The 23,578-nt window shown below is 33.3% G+C and overlaps 1 protein-coding gene across 2 annotated transcripts in view; it reads left to right on the top strand.

Annotated features, from left to right (window-relative positions):
• The window catches only part of ssh (Protein phosphatase Slingshot), a 242,807-nt gene that overhangs the window by 186,237 nt on the left and 32,992 nt on the right, over positions 1-23,578 (top strand). For both annotated transcript variants that reach the window (XM_085819257.1, XM_085819258.1), the window contains 3 exons: positions 17,537-17,671; positions 19,810-19,869; positions 19,959-20,052. In XM_085819257.1, the coding sequence (XP_085675383.1) occupies positions 17,537-17,671; positions 19,810-19,869; positions 19,959-20,052 (289 nt within the window). The remainder of the gene's footprint in view (positions 1-17,536; positions 17,672-19,809; positions 19,870-19,958; positions 20,053-23,578) is intronic.

Genomic DNA, 23,578 nt, shown 5'->3' on the forward strand with positions numbered 1-23,578 from the left:
AGAGATTTCCGGACTTCGGAATACAGAGACCAACCACTTGTGGTCTGAACGTAAGAATATAAAAATATTAACTAAAACTCTAACTAAACTAACTTTGGATTAATAAACAAGTGCCTACTTTAAGATTGGCCGTAAATTAACAAAAAGCCGTATGTAGTACAGAGAGCTGCTAAAACTACGATACGTTTAAAATTATCAAGAGGATTAAACCTCTGGCCTTGAAAGCAACCAGCAAACGAGTAAAACTACTATGGCAAGCGGCCTGCTTCTAATAACTCCTTCCTCTCTCTTGCTTGGCAAAAAACCACAACTTAAGTACTTGGCGTTAGCAAGACAAATTTGCATAAATAAGTTAAAAGCTTTTAATTCTGGCCGGAAGTAGAAAATAAGAAGTGATAGTAAAGATTTAAAATAAAATAAACGTTAGTAAAACTTAGGATCCTTACAACTTGTTTGCAGTAAAAGATAAATATTGTGACAACTGCTTGAAAATTCTTCCCTTACGGAATAACTGAAAATTTTGAGTTTCAGTTTCCGCTTAAATTCCAAGAAATATTAAGTTAATGGTTTTTGTATGCTTGAACTTTGCTTTCGTGTGTGAAATTGCTTTTTAAGAAAAGTTCGAAAGGAAACTTGAAGATGGTTATTGTTTTTAGTGTGCGGTAAAATATGTTTGCTATAATAGGCGCTATTGCCAGATCTTATTATATGGATGTTATAAAAATGTGTTGTTCGGTATAAAATGTAAGCTAAGCGCTTAGTAAGTCATTTTACGCGGACTTTTGAATAATATTTTTATGCTGGTGTTAATGATTACCATAGATGTCTTAAAAAAGTAGGATTCTAAGCCTTGTATTTCGTCCATTGAAAAATATCTAACTCTGTATTCATCTGCATCCAGAATACAATTTAATGATTGTAATAAAATACCATAGTAACATATTGCAAACCTTTTATGTACTTGTATCTTCAGTTTTGTTGAAACGATAGTATACTTTTAAAATATTTTGTTATTTTTGTGTTTATACAATTTTAAATTAAAAAAAAAAATATAGACGCAAATCTGTTTTTAAAATTGAAATTCTTTTTTTTAATTTAGTATTATTCAGTAGTAAAAATTTTGTTTTCATGAGTTAGCAGCGGCAGTATTTCTTGTTTTACATGAGAAACGAAAAAATGTTTTTATAGTTTTTCGCATTTCTAATTAATTTTTAAAAAAATTGCAATATTTTAATGATAAAGCTTCTCCCCAGTGAGATGTAATCTGAAATCCCTCCCCCCCCCCAGTATGATTAATGATTTTAAGGATTATTGAATCACGGTCAGGGAATGTCCGTGTATGTTCGAGGGAGAAGAAGAAATTCCACTGATCTTCAAATCATTAATTGGTGACTGATTGCGAATGTTCTTATGCATTTTAAAAGCTCATTATCATTTGCATTAACTACACATTATTGTTTGCATGTTTTAGCTGCATTGTAGAATGATTTGTTACTGCTAGTATTACAAATGCAAAATTTGAATGCTTTTAAAGTTTTTGGAAGAAAAGGAATTATAAGATTTGAAACATCACGTTGTTACTTTTTAATACATGTATATCAGCTATTTTATGCTGATCTGACCCTTATCCAGGAATCATTACTAGTGATTTCGGTGTGATAATTTTCAGTTCTCCGAGGCGTCATTTTTAGCAGTTCTGCTGGTAAATAATTTCGCGTAATATCTTTAATTCCCCTTTCAATTTGTAGCACTAGTTTATTTATTAGCACAAGAAAAATGAGATGTTTTAAACACAAAGGTAGTTACTAATATTTGACTCCCCCTTTTTTATTTTATTATTATTATATGGATTACATATAGGATATTTACTATTTTAAATTTAAACAAATTTAAATTCTTAATAAATACGTATAAAAGTAAAAAAATTTAAATTCTAAAAAAAGGAAAAAGCCAAAATTTAAAATAATTTAAAAAAAAAAAAGTACAAACATGTAAAAGATTTAATTCTCGAACTAATCTACAATATCATTTAAATGCATAAGCAAATCAAGTGCAAAATCTATCCATGAAAATAAATCTACTAATTTAATAAATTAAAATTAAATTAAACATTTTTTTTTAAAAAATGCATATGTGAATGACCGTAGAGTAGGCAGGAGACAGACTTATCAAGAGGGAAGTTGCCTCCAAACCTAACTCTCCAATCATTCAATTCGTGTTTCGTCATTCATGCAGGCAAGGGTAAAAGTCAAAACCAAAAGTAATTCCAATAAAGTGGTACCCTTAGAAATTAACATTTAAGTATTAACATTTAAGAATTAAAGTTCAAAAAGGAAAGTCTTTTGAGTAACAAGCAAGTAAAGTCAAGAATTAAACTTTTTCTAAAAGAATTAATTTTTTAAAAAAATTAATGTTTTATAAAATAATAAAAAATCTAGAAACCAATGTATTTTAGAAATCCTTGTCTACAGAAACTTCCCCTACACGAGTATGCATATCAATAAAAAGAAACTATAAAAGAACTATACATAATCCATATAAACCAATAAGAAACAAAAAGAACTAATTCACAATTTTTAAAAAACAAATATATATTTAAAAATATAATTTAATATTTAGAAAATACTTAGATACTACATAAAAAATTTTTTAAAAAAATACCTAAAGCAAGTAAATAGTAAGTTTTAATTCTAACTTACCTACTATATGAGTGTTGGGGGTCTGCAAAAGTGTTGTGAAAGAGAAGTAAGTGTGTTCTTCAAATTATATAGATGTATAGGTAAAATTGAGTGTCAAGCTGCTATCTTCGTTATAGTAAAAAAAAATTTTGTAAACATTAATATTAAAAATTAAATTAAATTAGATTAAAAATCCTAAAGGTAGTAATATCAATTATTTAGGGAGTTAAGTAACTGAGCCAATCAAGAGATGTAAGTTTGCTTGAAGGAAATTAAAGTGTAGTGGTATGTGAAAAAAATGTTAAATTCAATTTATTCTTAGGATATTTACTAAATATTTCTTTTTATGTATTAAAGTATGGCCTTTCTATAGTGATTATAAGTATTATAAGTAATAAATGTGTCTAACACTGCATTTCATATATTTCTACTAACGTATTTTATGTATACTGGTGAAATAAATTAAGAGAATTTTCATATTTGATCTACGATCTCCGGGACAGATTTTAATAAAATTTGGAGCGAACATAGGTTGATATAATACAAACACAGGGTTTGAAAGATTTCAAGGCAAATTTATAGACCCACTATTCTAAAAGATTCCAGAAAAATGTGATAAAATGAAAAATATCTCCATGGTAGTAACACGCAGTTTCTTACATTTTGGAAAATATCTGGAAGAACAATGAAAACACAATACTAGTTAAATGTTTTACTTTTGATTCTAGAATCGCTTTCTTAACATTTTTATCTTTCCTTTATTTGCTCTACTTTTCACTAGATACAAGCATGAAAAATATCAAAAGTACTTCTAATCTTATCATATGGACAGGCATTATAGAAAGGAATTTTTTTATTAATAAAGAAATTGAAAACTGACAATTCAAAAGATTCATCTAATATGTGTTAATGCATCATACACAGAGCTGGCGCTGGGCATTTTGCCACCTGATGCAGTCGCTGTGGGTCCTAATTTATGCTGCCTGGTGCCTTTCTGAATTCTGCTTACAATGCCTGCTCTAATTTCTAAACGTTTTGCTATTTCTAGATTTTGTTGTTCGGTGTGTCACTAAATTCTAAAAATTATCCCACATCACCTCTGTGATTGGACTTTACCATATGTATTTCGTATTTCTTCTGAATGTTCGTTTTTACTAAGGAAATAAAATTAGCAGCTTTTTCCATACATTCTAAATGCATTTTGTCTTTTAGAATAACAGAAATCTTTAAATAAATCCAAAAATACTAAAGTGAAAAGGAAACGTGTTAAAGAAACGAACTAAATACGTAAAGCGAAAGAAAATTATTCTTCAGAGATATGTAGTTATTATTATATAAATTACCCAGTTGTTAACAATTTCAGCCTTTACTATAATTTCCCATTTCTATTTCCTCAGCAGAATACAAATCACTGAGGTTTTTGGAGTGACCTCCACTTGTTCCGTGTATTAGTTCCTATCAGGTCCATTACCGCTGCTGACATTTGAGTTTATTATGACGATAGAGTTATTGAATCAGATTAAATTGAAATTAAATTGGCCACTTGTCTTTGCCCGCTAGTCCATATTTTTAGTTTGAATTTGACTCTTCTTGTGTATCACCATGAGCTGTAATTGATTTTGTTAACATCAGAACATGCCTTTATGTTTTAAGTTTTTTTAAAATAAGAAGCTTATTTAAACCTCTTATTTATAGCTGCTTTCAGACATAGCCATAATTAGTTTCACGTCTGTCGGGGGGGGGCGGGGGGGACTATTTAACTTTTATCAGATCAAGTAAACCCTCATAGGTATTACACTGTGGAGAGGTTGACAGTTAGGAGATAACACAGACAGAAACTAATGAGAATATTTGCTTTGCGTATTGAGACAAATATCTAATTGTTATAAAAGATGCTTAAGGAGAAGGAAATCGATATATATAAATTAGCCAAAATGTCTGGGCAGGCCTTCAAATTAAAAAGACGCATAATTATTTTGTTGCTACAAAACATAAAAGTTTAATGTGTAATTATCTTAGTATTGATTAAAAATTAATGTCATAAATTTGCATGTATTTTAAACTGTGAAATTTTATTAGATTGTGATATTAATAGGGTTTTTTAACAAAAATATTATTAAAAAATAAATATAATTTGATAGTGTCTATGTAAATCCATATGACTAAGGTTATCTAATACCTAATTTAATTACTTATAACTAAGTGCTTAACCCTTAAAAATTATCTTTGCATGTTAAAGCGAGTTATTGTCTTTCATTAATCTTTACACTGGTCACAAGGTAAAACACAAAAATATAAAAATTCATATAAAACTTATTCTTCGCATCTAGTGAAACTTAAAATAATGCAAAACAACTTATCACCACCTTAAAATAAATTAACTGAGTTACAACCCCTGGAACTCTACACGAGGGTACGACACTAACTGAATCAGACAGAACTCAGCTAACTTTCAAAACTTACTAACTGTGCCTACATCAGGCCTTTCAGGTTTGTTCTGATCAGCAGGTCTCTCTCTAGGCAAGCAGGAGCGGTGACAACAGCCAGTCTTTTGTTATGAATCATGCTGATTATGATTTTAATGCTCATTTTAACATATGCTGCTTGACATAAAATCTACTTACTATTTACTAAACCTCTAGACTGAGCAAGTATGTGACAAAATGAGACATTAAAAATAAAAAAGCTAACTGTTAGTAAAACTTAACTAAAATGTCACTTATCTTCTTTTAAATATATCTAGTTATAATAAGTGTAAAATATTTAATGCTACTTGATAAATTTCATAATACTTATTTTATTCTCAAACGTATTAATAATTATGTTAATTAAGCTATGTTTAATAATAATGCAACCTACTTACGGATTTCTTTTTACTTTTAGGATGGTATTAAAAAGTGAAGTTCAGGCATAGATATACTATTTTTAATTGAACTTATTCAGTCCCCATTTGCTCATAGGTCCTTAATTTTTTTCATTAATGGTCCTTAATTTCCGTGTGCAGAAATGTGTACGAACCCTGAAACAAAATAAACATTTAACAGGTATAATAGACACAACACTCATGGAACACTCATGGAAGTCTGAAGGTCTGAAACAGCGGTTGCAGAAGACAAAAGAAATAGGTTAATATTGGGTATGGTCCCCTCTTACAACCATACAGGCCTCGCAGCGTGATGTCATACTGGAAATAAGGCAGTTTATCAGTGCCAGTGGCAATTGGTCCCACTCATTTAGCAACGCTGTTTTCAGTTCCTGGATGGTTCTCGGAAGGGGGGTTACGAGTTACAGTTACCTTCCCCAGAGCGTTCCAGACATGTTGTATAGGGTTGAGGTCTGGAGACCTGGCTGGTTAATCCATCCGGCGAATATCTTCACTCTCGAGAAATTGTCAACCAGAAGAGCTCTATGTGCCTCGCGTTATCGTCCTGTAAGAGGAACTTGGGGCTCACTGCACCCTGGAAAAGGCAAACGTAGGTCTCCAAGACTTCATCTCTATGCCTCACACCAGTCACAGAGCCTCTGTCAAAGACGTGGAGAGGCGTGCGGCCATCCAACATGTTGCCTGCCCAGAACCATTACATCGCCACCGCCATAATTGCTGATTTCTCGGATATTGGAGGGTAGGTAGTGGGGTCCCTGGCTCTCTCCATATGAAAATACGGCGAGAATCGGTGTTTAGGCTGAAACGGAACTCGTCAGTGAACAGAACGGTTGCTCATTGCTCCTTACTGCAATCACTATGTTGCCTGCACCATGCTAATTGAACTCTCCTGTCCGTATACGTGAACGGGATGCAAACAGCCGGTCTTCTGGCAAACAACCCTCTCTCATTCAGTCTTTTGGAAACAGTCACCCTTGTTACACAGGTTCCTGTGGCCGCATACAGGTCCCGAGAGAGCTGAGAAGCTATAGCCCCTCTGTTACGCCTCGCTAAAATGGTACGGAACTGTTTCCGTAGTTCCGTAGTTCCGTATCTGTTCCTACGGAAACAGTTCCGTATCTGTTCCTACGGAACTGTTTCCGTAGGTTACACACGACGCTGGGCGTTAAATTAAACTCTCTGCATATCTGAACTTGCGATTGGCCTACCTCTAGTATCCCCACAATTCGCCACTTCATTGCATCATCTAAACGTTGGTAGTTACTCATTTTTACTGTTCCGATGTGAGTTTTAACCGATTGCTGCAAGATAACACCAAGAAATTCGCCGAGTGTGCTAGCGAACGCAATTCGTCTTACCCTCCACGCGCTTATAAAGCCTGTTTTTTTGCTGGATCCTCGTACAAACACGTGTACGCTTACGTATTTGCCATAGAAGATTTGCATTTTTATCTAGAAGGTTTTTCCTTCAGTTCAGTTTTTTTCATGCAATTCGATAAAATATGCAAATTCTCTTAATTTATTTCACGTGTATTTTTGACTGTATTTCTAAATGTACTTGTGCATTGTGAAAACGCATTATCGTTGCAATAACTATCAAAAAATGATTTAAAGGAGTTATCACTTATTGAATGGAATATTCGTTTCGAACACTGGTCTGAAAAGCATCAAAAAATAAAATCGCGAATAAACTTCTTTCTATGTTTTTTTTTTTTTTTTTTTTTTTTTAAATTCTAATTTAGCATATATGCTAGTAAATCCTTAGAGAGAACACAAATTTGCGTTAAGAATTATTAACTACAAAATTTTTCGTTTTGTATATTTACTGTTTTAGCATGTACATTTCATTAAGTTGCTGTGAAAATAGAGTTGAAAACGACTATACGATGGAAAATTAAAAGAATTTGCAAAATATATCTATTTTTTCGAAAGGTATTGAATCAAAGATGAAGAATTATGCATATTGCACACGGGGTTTTCTGTGATTTATGTGCTCATACTTCTTCACGACTTCCACCTAAGAGTTTTGTAAATTTTATAAGGGTTGGGTAAACTGAGTAGCCATGAACATATGGATGACGAAGTGCGATGGAGAATTGTTGGTGAATTGGTCGCAGACCATTCACGAGCACAAATGACTACGGAGCTCAATGTAGCGGTCAGTGTCGTGTGCTGTTTGTGGAATTAGTTTTAGGACACTGATCGAGAAGACCTAGACGAGATCGGCCAAGATCCACATCGACGAATGAGGCTCTTATTTGGCACTTCTTATTTAGCTTCTCAGCTCTCACCTGAGATCCACTGGATGCTGCTACTGGAATCTGAGTTTCAGGGTCTGCAGTTGCCCGAAGACTTCATGAGATAAGGCTGTATGACAGAAGACCCGCTGACCGCGCGTTTGGTAAGGCGTTGACAACATGCGCCTTGGACCAGACATTAGCGCAGCACCGCGCTCTTTACAAATGAGTCGAGCTTCATCTTGGACACTGATTCTCGGCGTACATATATCTCGACAGAGTGTGGGATACGATACCTTTACTTACTTACCACAAGTTGAGTTGACTCCCTTATCGGGGAAAAAGGATCATTATGATGGTAGAGGTGTAATGATAGTATGTAGTGTAATGGGTAGGCATTTATGCTGGAATGCTGCACAGCCCTTTATGTGTTTGCCAAAAGCTGCCTGACTGCCGTGAGGTGTAGAGAGGCGATCTTGGAGACTTGTGTTCGACTTTAAAGGGTGCAGTTGATTTTGGGTTCTTGTTAATGGATGACAACGCTCGTCCACATGGAGCTCAGCTGGTACCTGGAAAATGAGGATATTCTTCGCATCGATTGGACAGCCAGATGTCTTGACCTTAAACTTAGCATGTTTGGGATGCTTTTGGGAGGATAGTCTCATCTCGCCATCCCCCTCCTAAAACCATAGCGGAGTAGAAAACTGCCTTGCTACAGGAGTAAGATCGATTGCTATAGAGACACCAAAACTGCCTCCTGGCTGCGAGAGGGGACCATATCCCATATTAGGCTTATTTTCAGTTCGATTTTACACCGTGGATTTTGGACATCTCTGCGGTTTGAGGTTTACTGTTTATCATGGATATTTAAAATGGCTTCTGAATGGTACATCTCTTTCTCTGTTATAAATAATTTTCGCGAAGTATGTGGGGCTTTACAAGAATGCATTGAGTATAACCTCGCACAGTTTTATTCAGCTTTTTTTTCTCTGTGTTGAGTCAGATCTTGGTATTTTTTATGTGCATCTTCAGACTCAATGTTCTTGAAATGTTGTACATGTATACATATTTGCAGTAAAAATCGAACAATGAACAGATTGTTTTTAAATCCAATTTAATTTTTTATTTATTTAGCTTTGATTCCCCCCCCCTCCCAACATATTTTTCTGAATGCTAAAACTAATCATTGTAGAATTTTAATCTTTGCACCATTGGATCAAATGAAAACTAGTTTTCGAAATGACACTTTTCTTAAATCTTACTTATATTACCAATTTTGATGATTTTCTAAAAAATTATTCCATTTTTATTGCTATCGCATGTTTGCTAACAGTAACGAGTATTTAATCCTTAATTTTTAACTGCTGCACAATTTTAAGCGATGATGAGGTCAGATTTTTAAATCGACAAAAATTGTATAACTCTACGCTACGAAGTTGGTACATCAGAGGGCCTTGGTAGAAATGTGACATCACGTCATTCGCTACTACGCTAATTAAGGGGGAAAAAAAAGTTTTCAACTTTAAGTGCATTGATCTTCCCCAATCAAAAATACTTCTATGCACTCAAAAGCATAAAATAAAATACATATGTAAAAATAGTTTTTAAATTGCACGTTTTAGTTAAATGCACGTAGAGTTTTAAAAAAAAAAAAATCCTCCCCCCTCCTATCCCAAATTTCTTCGTCTTACGTTATAAAGTATTTTCTCCCTACTTCCAGCATGCCTTCGTGGTGTAATCCAGGTTCGAGTCCCGGCGAGGGCACATTTACCACGTCACCCTGCTTCAAAAACCCTAATGACACTACAATGGCGGCCAAAGTAAAAAAGGTGGTGGACAGTAATTCCGGGATTTGCCGACTGGCTACCTTAATCCCCAGTTGCTCTTTAAAAGGAGGAGTATATAAGATGTTTTCTTCCTCCTTCCAGCATACCTGCGTGGTGTAATGGTTGCACATTCGGCGTGTATTCGAGAGATCCAAGTTCGAGTCCCAGTGAGGGCATTGCACTTTTTTCACGTCTCCTGCTTCGGAAACCCTAGTGTCTAAGTAACTAATTATAAAATCGCGGAGACCAGATATAAGGATTGTATTGGGATACTAATAGTTAGATTAGTTATTTAGGGATACTTATAAAATTTCAAAGAACAGTAGAAATCATAACAGAGGAAGGACATGTAAGACTGATTTTATTTATTTCCAGTAGTTTTGATAAAACATGCGTCATTTTGTTTTTAGTGATACTTGACCAAGAATATTGTAACAACTAAAAGAATTATTTTTTACTATTAAATGCATATATTTAAAACAGTACAAGGTTAAAGATTTTTTACGCATATATATTTTCCCCCTTGGTATTTTTCTGTCCTCTTCTAATGCATTTATACTTCCTGTGGATTTTGTTTTCTTTTTTTCCCACATCAAGCGAAGAAAAACTAAATTTAAAAAGAGAGAGGGAATAGGAATGAATAAAAGAAAAATATTTTAGCTTAAAAATAGGCAGTTCTGTGTCTATGGGAAAGGAAAGTTAGAAAAGAATAGTTAAGAAAATCTTGGAGGAAGTTTGGAAATAAGAATATCTAGGAAAGTTTCGATGAAGTTTTTGTTTTCTTTAAAAAAGTTTTTGCGGCTTAACTCATTTCCTTTTTTAGCATTAATTGTAGCAGTGCTGTTTAAATAACGATTTCAATGAGGGTCAAATTAATTGTTCCTCTTATATTAGTTTATATATTTTTTGATGTTTTAGATATGCTTATCGGAATGTTCGAAATATTTCATCGTTCAATAAAGCCGCATATTTTACGTAGATTTTCAGTCGTTATGCCGTACAATAATAGTGTGTTCAGAACCGATGGGATTGTTACTGAAGAGTATTTAAAATTTGAATGTTTTAAAATACTGCAAAGGCCCTTATTTTCGCGAGGCTTTAATTTTCTTTCGCGATCCCGTCGTAATCGCGAAAATTTAAGCCTCGCGAAATACTTTTTTTTTTCGCCTCAAATAATAATAAAAAAATCAGAAATTTTTTACTTATCCAAAATTTAATGATTTATTGCATAGTTACAAGCTTTTTCTTCACAACTTTATTTCTTATAACTATTTTTTTAATAATATACAACTATATTTCTTGAATATAAAACAATAAAATTAATAGAAGGCAGCTCATTCACTTAGAATACTATTTATACCAGCTTCTTTGAAGCCATTCAAAATTATCTCATGTTTGGCTTCAATACCGTTAAATACGTGCACAAGCCAAAAAGCGTGAATCGGTTTTATTCTTTTTCCTCTAGAAATTGAAGCTCATTAGAATACCACTCAATAAACTCATTCTTGAGCAAACGCTTGAACTTGCCATTTAGACGGGAACAGGGGGGGGGGATGAACTTTTCGGACAAAAGGAAGTTTCTTAAAATGCTTTATGCAAAAGATGTACTTTTGAAATTTTTTGCCTTTCTCAACTTTGCTTAGGTACTTTTGAAATTTTTCAACTTTCGGTTCTGTTCATATAAAATTCGCGAAATTTTCAGCTCGCGAAATCACCGATATATTCATTTTCGCGAAAATAAGGGCCTTTACAGTAATCAGCCGCTCTAAACCGTATGGTTGATGGTTTTGAGTCCATACGAAGTGTCATATGGTTTTGAGTTCCGAGCAGATTAGGAATTTTCGAAATTAAGTCTTATTGGAATGAGTGCGCTTAAAATCTGTCATTTCGGAAATCATCTTGAGAGGTTGATTGTAGTGGAAGAAAAATACAAGCATTAAAATTCTATCACTGTTGGGTGCTCTTATTCAAAACTAGGATGGAATATAAGAGATGCTATTATGTGCTTTTCTCCAAGTAAAATACGTTGAGATAATCATTCTGACGAAATAGTTCCAATCGTTTATTGTATTAGTTATTACAAATATTAATGCACAGAATGATAGTTTTATTCATATGAAGAAGTCTTCAGTCTTATCAACTACAAAGTATGCGCTGGAATTTCAAATCCAGAATTTAGATATAATCTGCAGTATGCATTCGAATTTATTACAGTGTGGAAACTAATCATAATTTAGAAGTAATTGGATTAAATGACTGTAGTCTATTGATAATGCAATAGTTACTTTTTCTTGTATTTTAGTTTCTATTGCGTATGATTCCTTTATCCATGAGATCAGGAACTTATTGCTTAAGTAGATTTAGGATTATACATACTAAATCTCCATACGTCAACTGGATATTCGAACCTAATTTTGAATTTAGATTGATTTTTCTTGTATTGATTGTAGGACTGCTTATTAGAAGACTATCTCGTTCGTTTTTCCCCACAACGTCGTCTGTTCACCAGTTAGGCTATACTTTTAAAATTAATTAAATTTATTACAGACGTTTAGCCTTGCATGGACAAATGCTTGTCTAAAACTGAGCATGGCAGCCGTATAACTAATTCATCTGAATTTATTATACAAGTTCTTGGTGTGGAGCGTTTTTTGTCAAATATTTTATAATAAAGAGAAGCGAATGTTTAATTTTTTATTACAGTGTACTGCGCGTCATAAGAAAATTATTTTCTCTTCGAATTAGAGGGTTGAATTCAATTGCCCGTTAAATTCTCCCTTTGAATGCTTCACAACTCTTTAAATTAAGTACACGCAGTATTTACTGTGCATTTTTCTTTTTGGTACGTTATATCGATCTTAGAATGGACTTTCTTCCGGTCTTCAGGTCACTGAACTCTGAAACGCTTCCTGTATTTCGATCTCTCGCGTATTTTTCTGTCCACTGTATAACAGCTTAAGTATTTTAAACAGCAGTGATGCAGTGTATATTTTATGCGTCATCTTTCATTCGACAAAAGTTGTTTAAGCACCTGAGGGTTTGATGTTGGATATAAAAGTGTTTGATTTTTATCAGTATTTTAATGTTAGGGAAAGATGATATGTAGAGCATTTATATCATTAATAAATTTTCGCATGAAAAATGTGTTCAATTTGTTATTTCGTTAGCTCTTTTAAGTCCTTTAGAGTTTTGTGGAATTTAAGTTTAATATAAATAAATCTTTACAAATTTTTCTGAACTGAGAAGAGAAGTATTTTGCAATTTCTGTCTGTAAAAACATATAAAAATGTCTCACTTTACATGGTCTCCAGAAAAAAAGGAAAATATATGTCCCAGAGAAATGATAAAAATGGGAGATTTGAAAATCAAAGTTACAAACAAAATTTGTATAATAATTCAGAGTAGCAACTTCTGATCTTTTAAAGTGTGATGTCATGTATAATGTGCAGAATTGTAAATGTAAGTTAAGTGTAAAAGGATATGTTACTTTAAGAAAAACATGAAAATGACTGGTTTCCAATTCCGCAAAATTTGACTATAGAATCATTCTTATAAAGAGTCATAAAAATGATTTCAATAAAATAAGCACTAAAAATCATTTAAATAATGGATTTAGAAGGAGAGCCATCGGTAGACATGAAATCTTAGTCAAAGATCGTTTTTATGTCCATTACCAAGAATCCCGGCCAGGCTACACGTGAGCCATGTGAAGAATTGATATATAACTTTTAAGTGTATAGCGCCTTAGAAACAGATCTGATTAGCGATTAAGCAAAGCCCGTCCGTCCGCTTAGGACATCAAGGAAAGAAAGCACCACAAAAAATGTGCATTGCCTTTTTGTATAATGCAGTTAAACCAAGATTTAAGGAATAAGGAAATAGCAAAAATATATGCCAGAATAACCAGGAGCGGATGGAGATAACAGGAATTGAGGAAATTTCCGGAGGCGTTAATGCCTATCATGCATCATGTTACCTGATATTGATGTTTTAAGGTGAAACATCAATAATAACTGTAGAAGTCATGCTACCTCTCCCAAAAAAAGATAAACTCAGATGAAGAAAAATATTTATTGATACTATAAAAAAAAAAAAAAAAAAAAAAAAAAAAAAAAAAAAACTGATAGTAACTCTGTTCAACTCAATATCTTAACCCCATCATCATTAGCTCATCGTAAATTCATAATTGGATCTAATTCTTTACTCCATTGCGTAGAAGTAAGGAATTTTAATATTTCTACCCGATTGATTTTATAAAAAGTTATAAAGATACCTACATCCTTATGCAAGTAGACTAGTATTCGTAAAGATTGACTTTCACACTGGCGTCCTGGAAGTCTTTGAAAGAGTTGTTTTCCTTACGAAACCAAAATTCACGATTTCACCTGTACTTTTTGCCTTTGCCGTTAAACCTTCGCATCTAGCGAACGACAGGTAACTTAAAAAGAGGTCCCGGCACCCTTTGCCCAATCCAATTAGATCAACCCCATCTGCTTCTGGAGGTTAACGAAATCTGTTAAATGCTTAGAACCTCTAATGTTATAATCTGGCTCTACATAGAGAAATGATGATTACGGAATTCTGCCGAAACTTCATTGCTGTTTCTGGAACAGCAATTTCCAGGCAAACAATGTACAGATTTCTAGCAAATAGTTCTTTATGTCTGATAACTAGCTATGTGTCTCCCCTTCAGTACACTGCAGAAAAAAAAAGGCCATCTTTAATAGAGCCAGGTAAGCTGTTCTTAGATTGTAATATTGTTGCCATGTGCTCTAAGAGGGCCCAGGGCTCACTATTATCATTTCACTGTCAGAGAAATTGACCAATTTGGTGGATATGTAATCCTTGTATGCAGAGGCATCATTTGATGGCTGTATACCATTGCATGTCTTCGATGTGGCCAGTGCAAATGGCACCATATAAATAAGGTTCTTGAACCTAATGTGTGTGAAGTTTCGAACTATTGTAGGGAAATTCGTTTAATGGACAAGACTATGCAGATTTTAACTGGTCAGTGTTTTTTGAAGATTTTGGGCCATATAGCATGATCAGCATAACCGTTGGACTGAAATTCTGTAGAATTGTTATCTAGGCCAGGAGTTTTCAACGCAAAGAAACAAAGTATTTTTAACTATTAAATTCAAAAATTAAAACCCCAACATCCTGATTGAATTTCTTCTCTAACACTCTTAAATTTATGCAATCTGAGCTTTGTTCAAGAGTGGTGGTGGTAGTAGTACTTTGTAGTGGTGGTACTAAAGATTTTCAGTTTTTGTTTAATTGGTACGCGTTAGTCAAAAGGTTGAGAACCGCTGATCTAGACAGTTATCTGGTATTATAGCTTGTGGCAGTGCAATTCCATAAAAATGCGAACAACACCAAAAAACAATTTCACAACCACAATCAGAGAGTCGACCCTAAGTTATATACCACCAGTTCAGATTTTTTAGGACTTTTCGCCCCCTTGCAGCCCCACTAGAAAGGGGTCGCGACCCATAGTGTGAATACTGCTGGTATAGAATATTTTTGGATGCTCTAGGAAGAGCCATTAGCATGATGTCAACACCCTCCCATGACCTTCCAGGCATTAAAATCCACGCTTTTAGAAGAATGAGTGTTGTTGCCACAAGCTATAATCCAACAACCTCAGAGTATAAAGGCCCTTGTGATGCATGTAAAACTAAGTGGAATGGCTGCACTCCTCATTAGCGAGGCATTTCTGGAAATAAGTAATTAAAATAAATAAATAAATAAATAATGATAATTTATTTATTTATTTATTCGTTTGAGAGTTTTTTATTTATGCTACGTATTATTTCTGCATCGTGGTTGTATTTTATTTTTAATTGTGTAAAATAAAAATTTACATACTAAAAATGTTTCCATACATTTGTTCTAAAGTGTTCTTATAACAAGTCATTTATATTGAAAATTTAATAAAGTAGTTGCAGAAGTAAGTGGAAAATGATCTTGTTCCGTGAATGAAGCTTTTTTTCTTGGGGGAAAATAACAAATCAGTATTTTTTTTAATTGTATTTAAATGTTTCTTAATGCTTTTGCATTACAGAGTTAGTAAAACTTCAGTTTTGGATTAGATTCTTTCCTTATTCATAGTGTTGCGTGCGTGCGGGTTCTTAATAGACGGAATGCACCCAGGTCCAATCATAGGTTGATAAAATTTAATTTATCAAAAGAAACACTTCCGAGTTCTGGAACTTTCAAAGAAATACTCTTACAGATGTTCACAGTAACACAGAGTACAATCAATAGTTGCACTTCAAAATACTAAGAATGTTAATAAACACAACACGAGCAAAGCGCATCTAAAAGGCGGAAGTTTTCAACACTCCGAAGTCGCTCTAAGCCAGGGGTCGGCAAACCGTGGCTCTTCCCCAAAATAGTACATGCTAACGCGCTCACGTAAAAGCAAGAAATTTGAATTAGTATACCATTCAATCGCAATTTTAACTTGAATGATCAACCAAATAAGGTAAAAATGAAATTTAATTTCAAAATATCAGGATTTTTAACTTCTAAACCTTTCAAATTTTAAGTTTTTTCTAGTGTCTTTAAGAAAAACTTTCCTAGCAACCGAATTTAAGCAACGTAAAATGCATAAACGATGACTGGGTTGCATATAATATGAGAAAACTTTTAATTTGGAAATGTCTAATACCAAAAACCCAGATATTTTTACAAGAAGTTTCATTTTTACGTTATTTGGTGTATCAAGTTAAAATTGCCATTGCACTGATTCTAGTAAGATTTGTAATGATGTATTAATAAATCGGACATTGTATTGATGTATTAATAAATCGGACATTGTACTGATTTCAGTGCAATGGTACCGACAAGAATGAACAACACTGATATCCGCGTTCGATTGTGTCCCTGCCTCGATGGGAAGCACTCGTTTAGGTGATCTATTACTCCATCCTACTGAAGAATTGCTTCTATCGCCAGTATAATTGTTTATCTTCTTGTTTTACGCTTCACCACCTTCACTACTTTTTCGAAAAAACTACAGGCTCGAAAATCAGCTAGTTCTATTACATCGGAATAGCGACTCTACGCGGGCACCCAACAACGGCAATACGCATTTCGCCTGAACCGAAGTTCCCCCCACCTCCGGCGACGGGCGCACAATTCATTCACGAGTTGAGTGAATGTTATTACTCTTGTGAGCCAGTTAATCAGGAGGCTTGTTGTCAGAGCCAGATTTAATAGAGGCCCTTTATAAGTCTGTTATATTTTAATACTATTTGTACTGTATTGTAATTTGGGGGAGGGCAAGACAGTGGAGGCCCTAAGCTATAGCTTGCGTGGCTTATACGTAAATCTGCCCCTGCTTGTTGTGAAGTGGTTAACGCATGAGGTTTTCCCTGTTTTATTTAAAAATCACTTAAAAGGGTTAATGAACTCTGGGTGTAAACTTGCATTTCTTGTTTCCTTTTGTCCCAGGATACTGTTGTTTTCTTGCCTAACTGTTGTTGCCTGGTCCGCAATCATTTCGCTATCTCTGGCCCAATTTATTCCTTCTGGTAATAACATGGCTACAAAGAAGAAGCAAAGAAACACGAAAGATGAAATCCACTGTGAATTTCAAGTTGAATGGACATATGATTGTATTGAAACTATCTACCTGTATACAAAATTCATATCAAACAAGAAATATTTGAACTATTTTATAATTTCAAAATTGGGGGGGGGACTCTAAAACCTTTGGAATGCTTTTAAGCATAATATTTTTATAATTCAAACTTGTTTATATATATATATATATAAGTTATATAAGTATTTTATTATTATTTTTATTAAATATTTCAGAGGAAAAATTTATGTCGCTTATTTGAAAGTTTTCATAAAAAATTTATGTAAATAATTGTGCATGTTTATGTTTGTTTATTTTTAGGTCTGCCCTTCAAACCCTTCATAAAGCTAGTTCCAAGGCAAGGGAATATAATTATTTCAAATGTGGGGGTACTCATCAGTGGGTTGATTATTATGAGAAACGGATTAACTCTGATAGATCATGCCTTAATGAATGGTAAATAACATGTTATATTAAATTTTTCATGGTATAATTTTATATTTTGTGTATTTTTGCAAAAATTATTAGTTTCCTGGTGGTTATACATTTACAACAATAGTTTATTTTTAGATGGCTTTGCTTTTTTTCCAGTTAGGCATTACTTTTGATAATGATTACTGTTTAAGGAAATAAAGCCTGTAACTGTTTTGAATATTCGTTTCCTAATGAAGACAGAATCAAGAATATTAATACCATAAATTTTGAGCATAAGACCATAACTATTTATTAGAGAAAAAAAAGATATAAGTGAGTAATGGTATTATTTAAATTTCACTTATATTATACCATTATTACATGGTATATGATGATTAGTTGCAATAACTTTTATCTTACTGAAATTTATCTGATACAATTTTCTTACTAGTCTCTGTTACCCAAGTCTATCAATTAAAATTACTGGTAACCTTAATACATATAAAATCCTAAACTTTAGAGAATTAACTTCTGATAAGGTTAAAAATCCTGAAAAGAATTTTTTAATATAAAAAATTATAATTTCACTTAAAAGAAATTATTTTAACTTTAATAGAAGTTATATAAGTATAGCTGTAATGAAACATTGTGTTGTGTATTTGAAATTATGCTGAAGAGCCAAAACATTATGACCACCTATGCGGTAATGTGTTGCACGACCTTTGGCCTACAAAACATCTGCAACTCAGCTTTTCATAGATGCTACAAACTCTTGGTAGATGACTGGAGACGAGTTGTATCAAATGTCTCAGCAGCAGTCATGCAAAGTCAAGATATTCTGACATGGGGATGTTTTAACTCTGAGCTGCTACTCCACAGCATCCCAAATGTGTTCTATTGGGTTAAGATTCAGCGATTTAGTATCCAGGACATTAATTGGAATTCATGCTTATGCTTCTCAAACCACTTCAACACAATTCGAGCCTTGTGACACGGGCAATGTCCTGTTGGAAGATTCCATTTCCATTTGGGAAGATAGACATCATGTAAGGCTGCAACTGATCTGCAGTTATGTTCAGATAGTCCACAGCTTTCATCATCTGTTCTGTCACAACCAATGGTTTTAGAGCTGCCCATAAGAATGTGCCCAAAGGATAGTTCCGCCACCACCAGCCTGAGTATGACCTGCTCACAGGAGAGGAGCAACTGTTTGCCTGGTAGATGGCATACCCTGACATGACCACTGGCATGATGAATCAGAAATTATGATTCGTCCAACCAGGTATCTGTCTCCCACTTATCCATAGTCTAGTCTTGATGTTCCCCGGCCTAATGTTGGTGTAGCTGACAGTAAGGTTTGGTCAACAGAGGCATACAAGTGGGATGTCTGCTGTGCAGTCCCATACCCAACAGTGTCCACTGAACTGTGTGTTCTGAAACACTTGAATTTGGACCTGCATTTTGTTGGGTTTTGTCAAGCTCAGCCACTGTTTGGCACAGATTTAGCTGTACCAAGTAGGACAGTCTCTGACATCGTTTTTCTTTGATGACGTGGTGGACATCCAACACCTTGGCATCTGCTGTTTGTTTCACTGCCTTTATCCACTTTGCATAAATTCTAACAACGTCAGATCGTAAACAACTTTATTTACTAACTAAACAACATTTGTTAAGTAAAACTTATAAATATCATGCATATATTTCCTACACAACTTTGACATCAAGAGCAGTTAGGATTAAACTGGATTTAATAATGAAAGCCACAACTGTGCAGTTTCAGAGAAAGTTGTTCCGAGTCTTAAGGCCATTATAATCTGCCCTCTATCAAATGTGCTTTGATTAGTAAAATTGCATATATAATTTTCTCATGTTAAGTTTTAAATATAAAAGCACCATAAATTACAAAATTCAGTAAGATACTCTTTTGAAAATTAAAATTTAATAAAGCTAGTTCCAAGGCAAAACGTTAAAAATTTCAAACTAAATATTATGTCAACAAATAATAGGAAAGTAGGCATTGATATAAAAATAAAATAATTACAACTTTTCATGCTCTGAACTAACTAAATTCCTTAAGTTATATTTTTATTACTTTGCTTAAAATTTTCTACTTTTAAATGAATTTTGATTAATCACATAAATTTATTTGCAATCAAAATACAACTATCAAGTACTTTTAGGCATGCTATGGATGATATTGAGTCAAGGCGTCCACCATCACCCGATACCGTTCGTTTACAGTAAGTTTACTTTGTTTTTCCTTTTTATGTATATGAAAAATCCAATAATTTTTTATGATAAATGTTTGTCAGTAAAATTTATTTTTTAGACCAACAGAACGTGAAGAAACAGAAAGGCATATAAGGACTAAACTAAAAGAATTAATGATGTCTGTAGATCTGGATGAAGTCACTAGCAAATATGTAGGTATTTTTTCTTAACCTCTATATTTTGTTTACAATAATTTTTTAATAATCTTTCCAATCCATAAATGCATGAAGTGGTGCTTATACAACAACAACATTTCATACATATCATTATAATCCTTTTGTTTAAAAAAAAGTTGTATTGTTCAATTTGCTGTAGAATCTTTCTTAACCAGCATCAGTGGGATCTTGCTGATGTTGTATAAATGAATATATACTTTTAGAACATACCTGTTTGTATTTTGTGCTACCACCTGTATAAACTGCAGTATGCAGCATAAACTGCAGGAAGTCCATTAATCATGTATTTTAATCTCTCAGCCACAATTAAATAATATTGAAAAATCACAAATTATTCAAAATTAAGCAAGATTTAAAAATTACTACACGTATTATTACATAAAAGTTGTGAATTTCTTAATGTAAGGAAGCATTTGCCTGCTGACAAAATTGTCAATGTAGTTTTAAAAATTTGCCTTGTATACAAGGAAGCTTCATAACATCATGACAGACATAGATGAACATTTCTTGAACAGAAGTTTTCAAGCCTTTGTCAACTTCCTTCCACATTACTTTCTTCCTCTGTTTGTTGTCATTATCTTTAGATTTTCCCTTCTCCTCTACCAGTACATGTTCAATTATTTCATTGCCATCTTGAGAGAGTCTGACGAGAACAAAGTTGTCTTCATTCACCTAAGCATGCAACTCCTCTTTTCGTCAGGTTAGTATTAACTAACCTTTTCTGAACTTGTAACTAAATCCAAAATATCAGCCATGACTGCCAGATGTGTTTTTAAAACCAAGAGAACCTTTGTCAGAAAACTTCTTATCTATGAACTTGATCACAATTTATGTTAACAGCAACATACACTGAAACAAGCATTATGACCATTAGTAACACATTGCATGACCTTTGTCCTGCAAAATAACTACAACTTGCCTTGGCATCAATGTCTTAATTTCTTGGTAGATGATTGGAGACACTTCAGTTTGTTGGCTAATTACATGCTTTTTTTTACTTCTGTGTACGGAGTAAAAAGGAAGTATTCTAATTGCGAAAAAATTCAGGCAGCATATTTCAACGAAAATATCCATTTTGACCGCTATCGAATGCAATTTAACGATGTTTTTGTATGATATCTGTACATAAGGACAGAATAAAAGACTCGTTTCCTCCCAAAAAATTATAATACTGCTTTAAAATGAATTCTGAAGAGAATTTTTAGTGGTGTCTGTACGAATATATGTATGTACGTATCTTGCATAACTCAAAAACGAGTAGCCTCAGAACGTTGAAATTTTGTATATAGGACTGCTATAACATGTAGATGTGCACCTCATATTTTGGTTGCAATCGGCCGCACCAAACTTCAAAAATGACCGCTTTAAAAATTATTGAATTATGTTGTTTTTATCTTCCGGTTAAGGTTTTTATGCCCTTAGTAAATGTGTGTGCAATATTTTTAGAATTATCAACAATTTTAAAGTTATTTAAGTGCCGCTAAGCCTTTTCTATTAACAGCGGCCATTGATTTGTTTACATTTGAAACAGCAGACTAGTGGATTTGTTGCCAATCTAGAGTAACTTAGCTTTGCAACAACAAAGATAACGCCTTCATTTATTATTGCCAATTAAATCATGCTTAATCCTTTCTGGAATATCTATATTAAAATTTATAAATATCTATGATATTTTGAGTTTTATGTATTTTTGCCTTCTCGCGAAGTGAGAACTGAATTAATTGAATGAGAAATACTCAATCGTCTGTGAAAAACTCTTTCTTTTTTGTTTTGTTTGCTTAATTTCTTTTATAGATCATTCTAGCTTTATTATAGTATTTGAATAGAACATGTAGGTAATTCTATTCTTTAAATGATATAAATTTTGTGCATTATGAGTTATAATATGAACGAAATATAATACTGTTAAGTGAATCTAGCACCAGAATGTCGCTATCGTATACAAATACTGAGTGAATTTTAAAGAATGATTTATTCTATTGTGGTTTATGCGCTGTCGGCGAAGAAGTTTTAATTCAATCCAATAAGTTTAAATTAAATGCAAGAAAAAATGCATATAATTTAATATTCCGTACAAGGAAGTCATGTGGTGTACACATCAGATTTTTTTAATCTCATAGACCTAAATTTTGGATTTAAATTTAGAAATTCAAAAGTGCCATTATTTTAATATACTGTTTAATTAAGTGTCAGTTTCATGAAATTTTACTGCAACTGTATTTAGTTCATAATCCCTGGTATATAAATCAGTAGACCAATGGAAATAAACTAATCGGCTACCCCTTTTTTTTGGGGGGGTAATAATGCTTTTGTCTACTATTTAATTATATTAATGAAAAAGAAGCGTCATTTTATCTCTTTAGAAACACATGCCATTGAATAAATGAGCTCATACTGCTTTGATTCTAATTAAGAGCAGAACAATCAGTATTCCATTGTACTGTTTTATAACCAATGGCAGTAGGTTGCAAGAAATTTTAATTTTCTCCTGTTTCTTTCATGGGATATGACTGTAATTTATAGTGTCACATTTTATTTCATGTTTATTAAAATGTTCTTGTCATTTTTTAAGTTCTTTAAAACTTTGTAAACTGAAGCTAATCCTTCACAAGAAATCACTATCTATCATGTGAAGGCAAGCAGTGACACCACTTTACATCAGTTCTTGTGAATATAGTTCAAAATTTTTAAATCTGATTTTGAATATATGTCAAATTTTTATTAATAATCAACTAAGCAAAAATATTTAAAAGAAAATCCACTGAAAAATAATATATGAATAAATAAATCATTTAATATATTTAAAGTACAATAATCCCCCCTTAATGCATGTTTGCTTAAGGCAGACACTTGGTTAACATAAACGTAATTTCGATCCTGGCAGCAATATGCATGATCTAACAGGAAGTTTTATCGGTTAACATGAATTTCGGTTTGAAAAATTATGAATGTAAAAAACTGTGACACTTTTAACTTTTAAAGTTTTTCATGTTTTCTGTTGTTGTTTCTGTGCTGTCATTTAAAATTTAAGTGAAGTGTGTTTGCAATAAAATATTTATATAGATTTACTGGACTGTAGTTTAGTTACATATTGTTACGAAATGTACAGACTAAGGTAAGATAGCTTCCCCGCAAAGCAGTTATAGGGTTGCCATAAAATGGCAAGGAAAAGCATGGTTGCCACATTTGGTGAGAAATCGTCCATTTGGCGACGTTTTGGTTATAAAATTGGCGATATACTATGGACGAATGGAGAACCTTCTGGAATGAATTCTTACTGGTTTAGCCCAGAATGTTCTCGAACACAAGCCGAAAGCTATATAAACCCTGCTGGTCCTGTCAGTTATTGTGTGTGCCTCATCTAGCGAGCTGATAGTCAGCCATTGAGCAAGTGTCTCGAAGTCTAGCGCCGAGGTGGTCGTCGAGTGCATTGAGTGCATCGTCAAGTTTTGTCTTAGACTGTGCTGAGTCGAGAGCTATGCTCTTGTGTATCATCGAGTGC

This window comes from Stegodyphus dumicola, chromosome 6 (assembly GCF_044657685.1).
Source record: "Stegodyphus dumicola isolate Sdum_Otavi_A_Nest chromosome 6, ASM4465768v1".
Classification (NCBI taxonomy): domain Eukaryota; kingdom Metazoa; phylum Arthropoda; class Arachnida; order Araneae; family Eresidae; genus Stegodyphus; species Stegodyphus dumicola.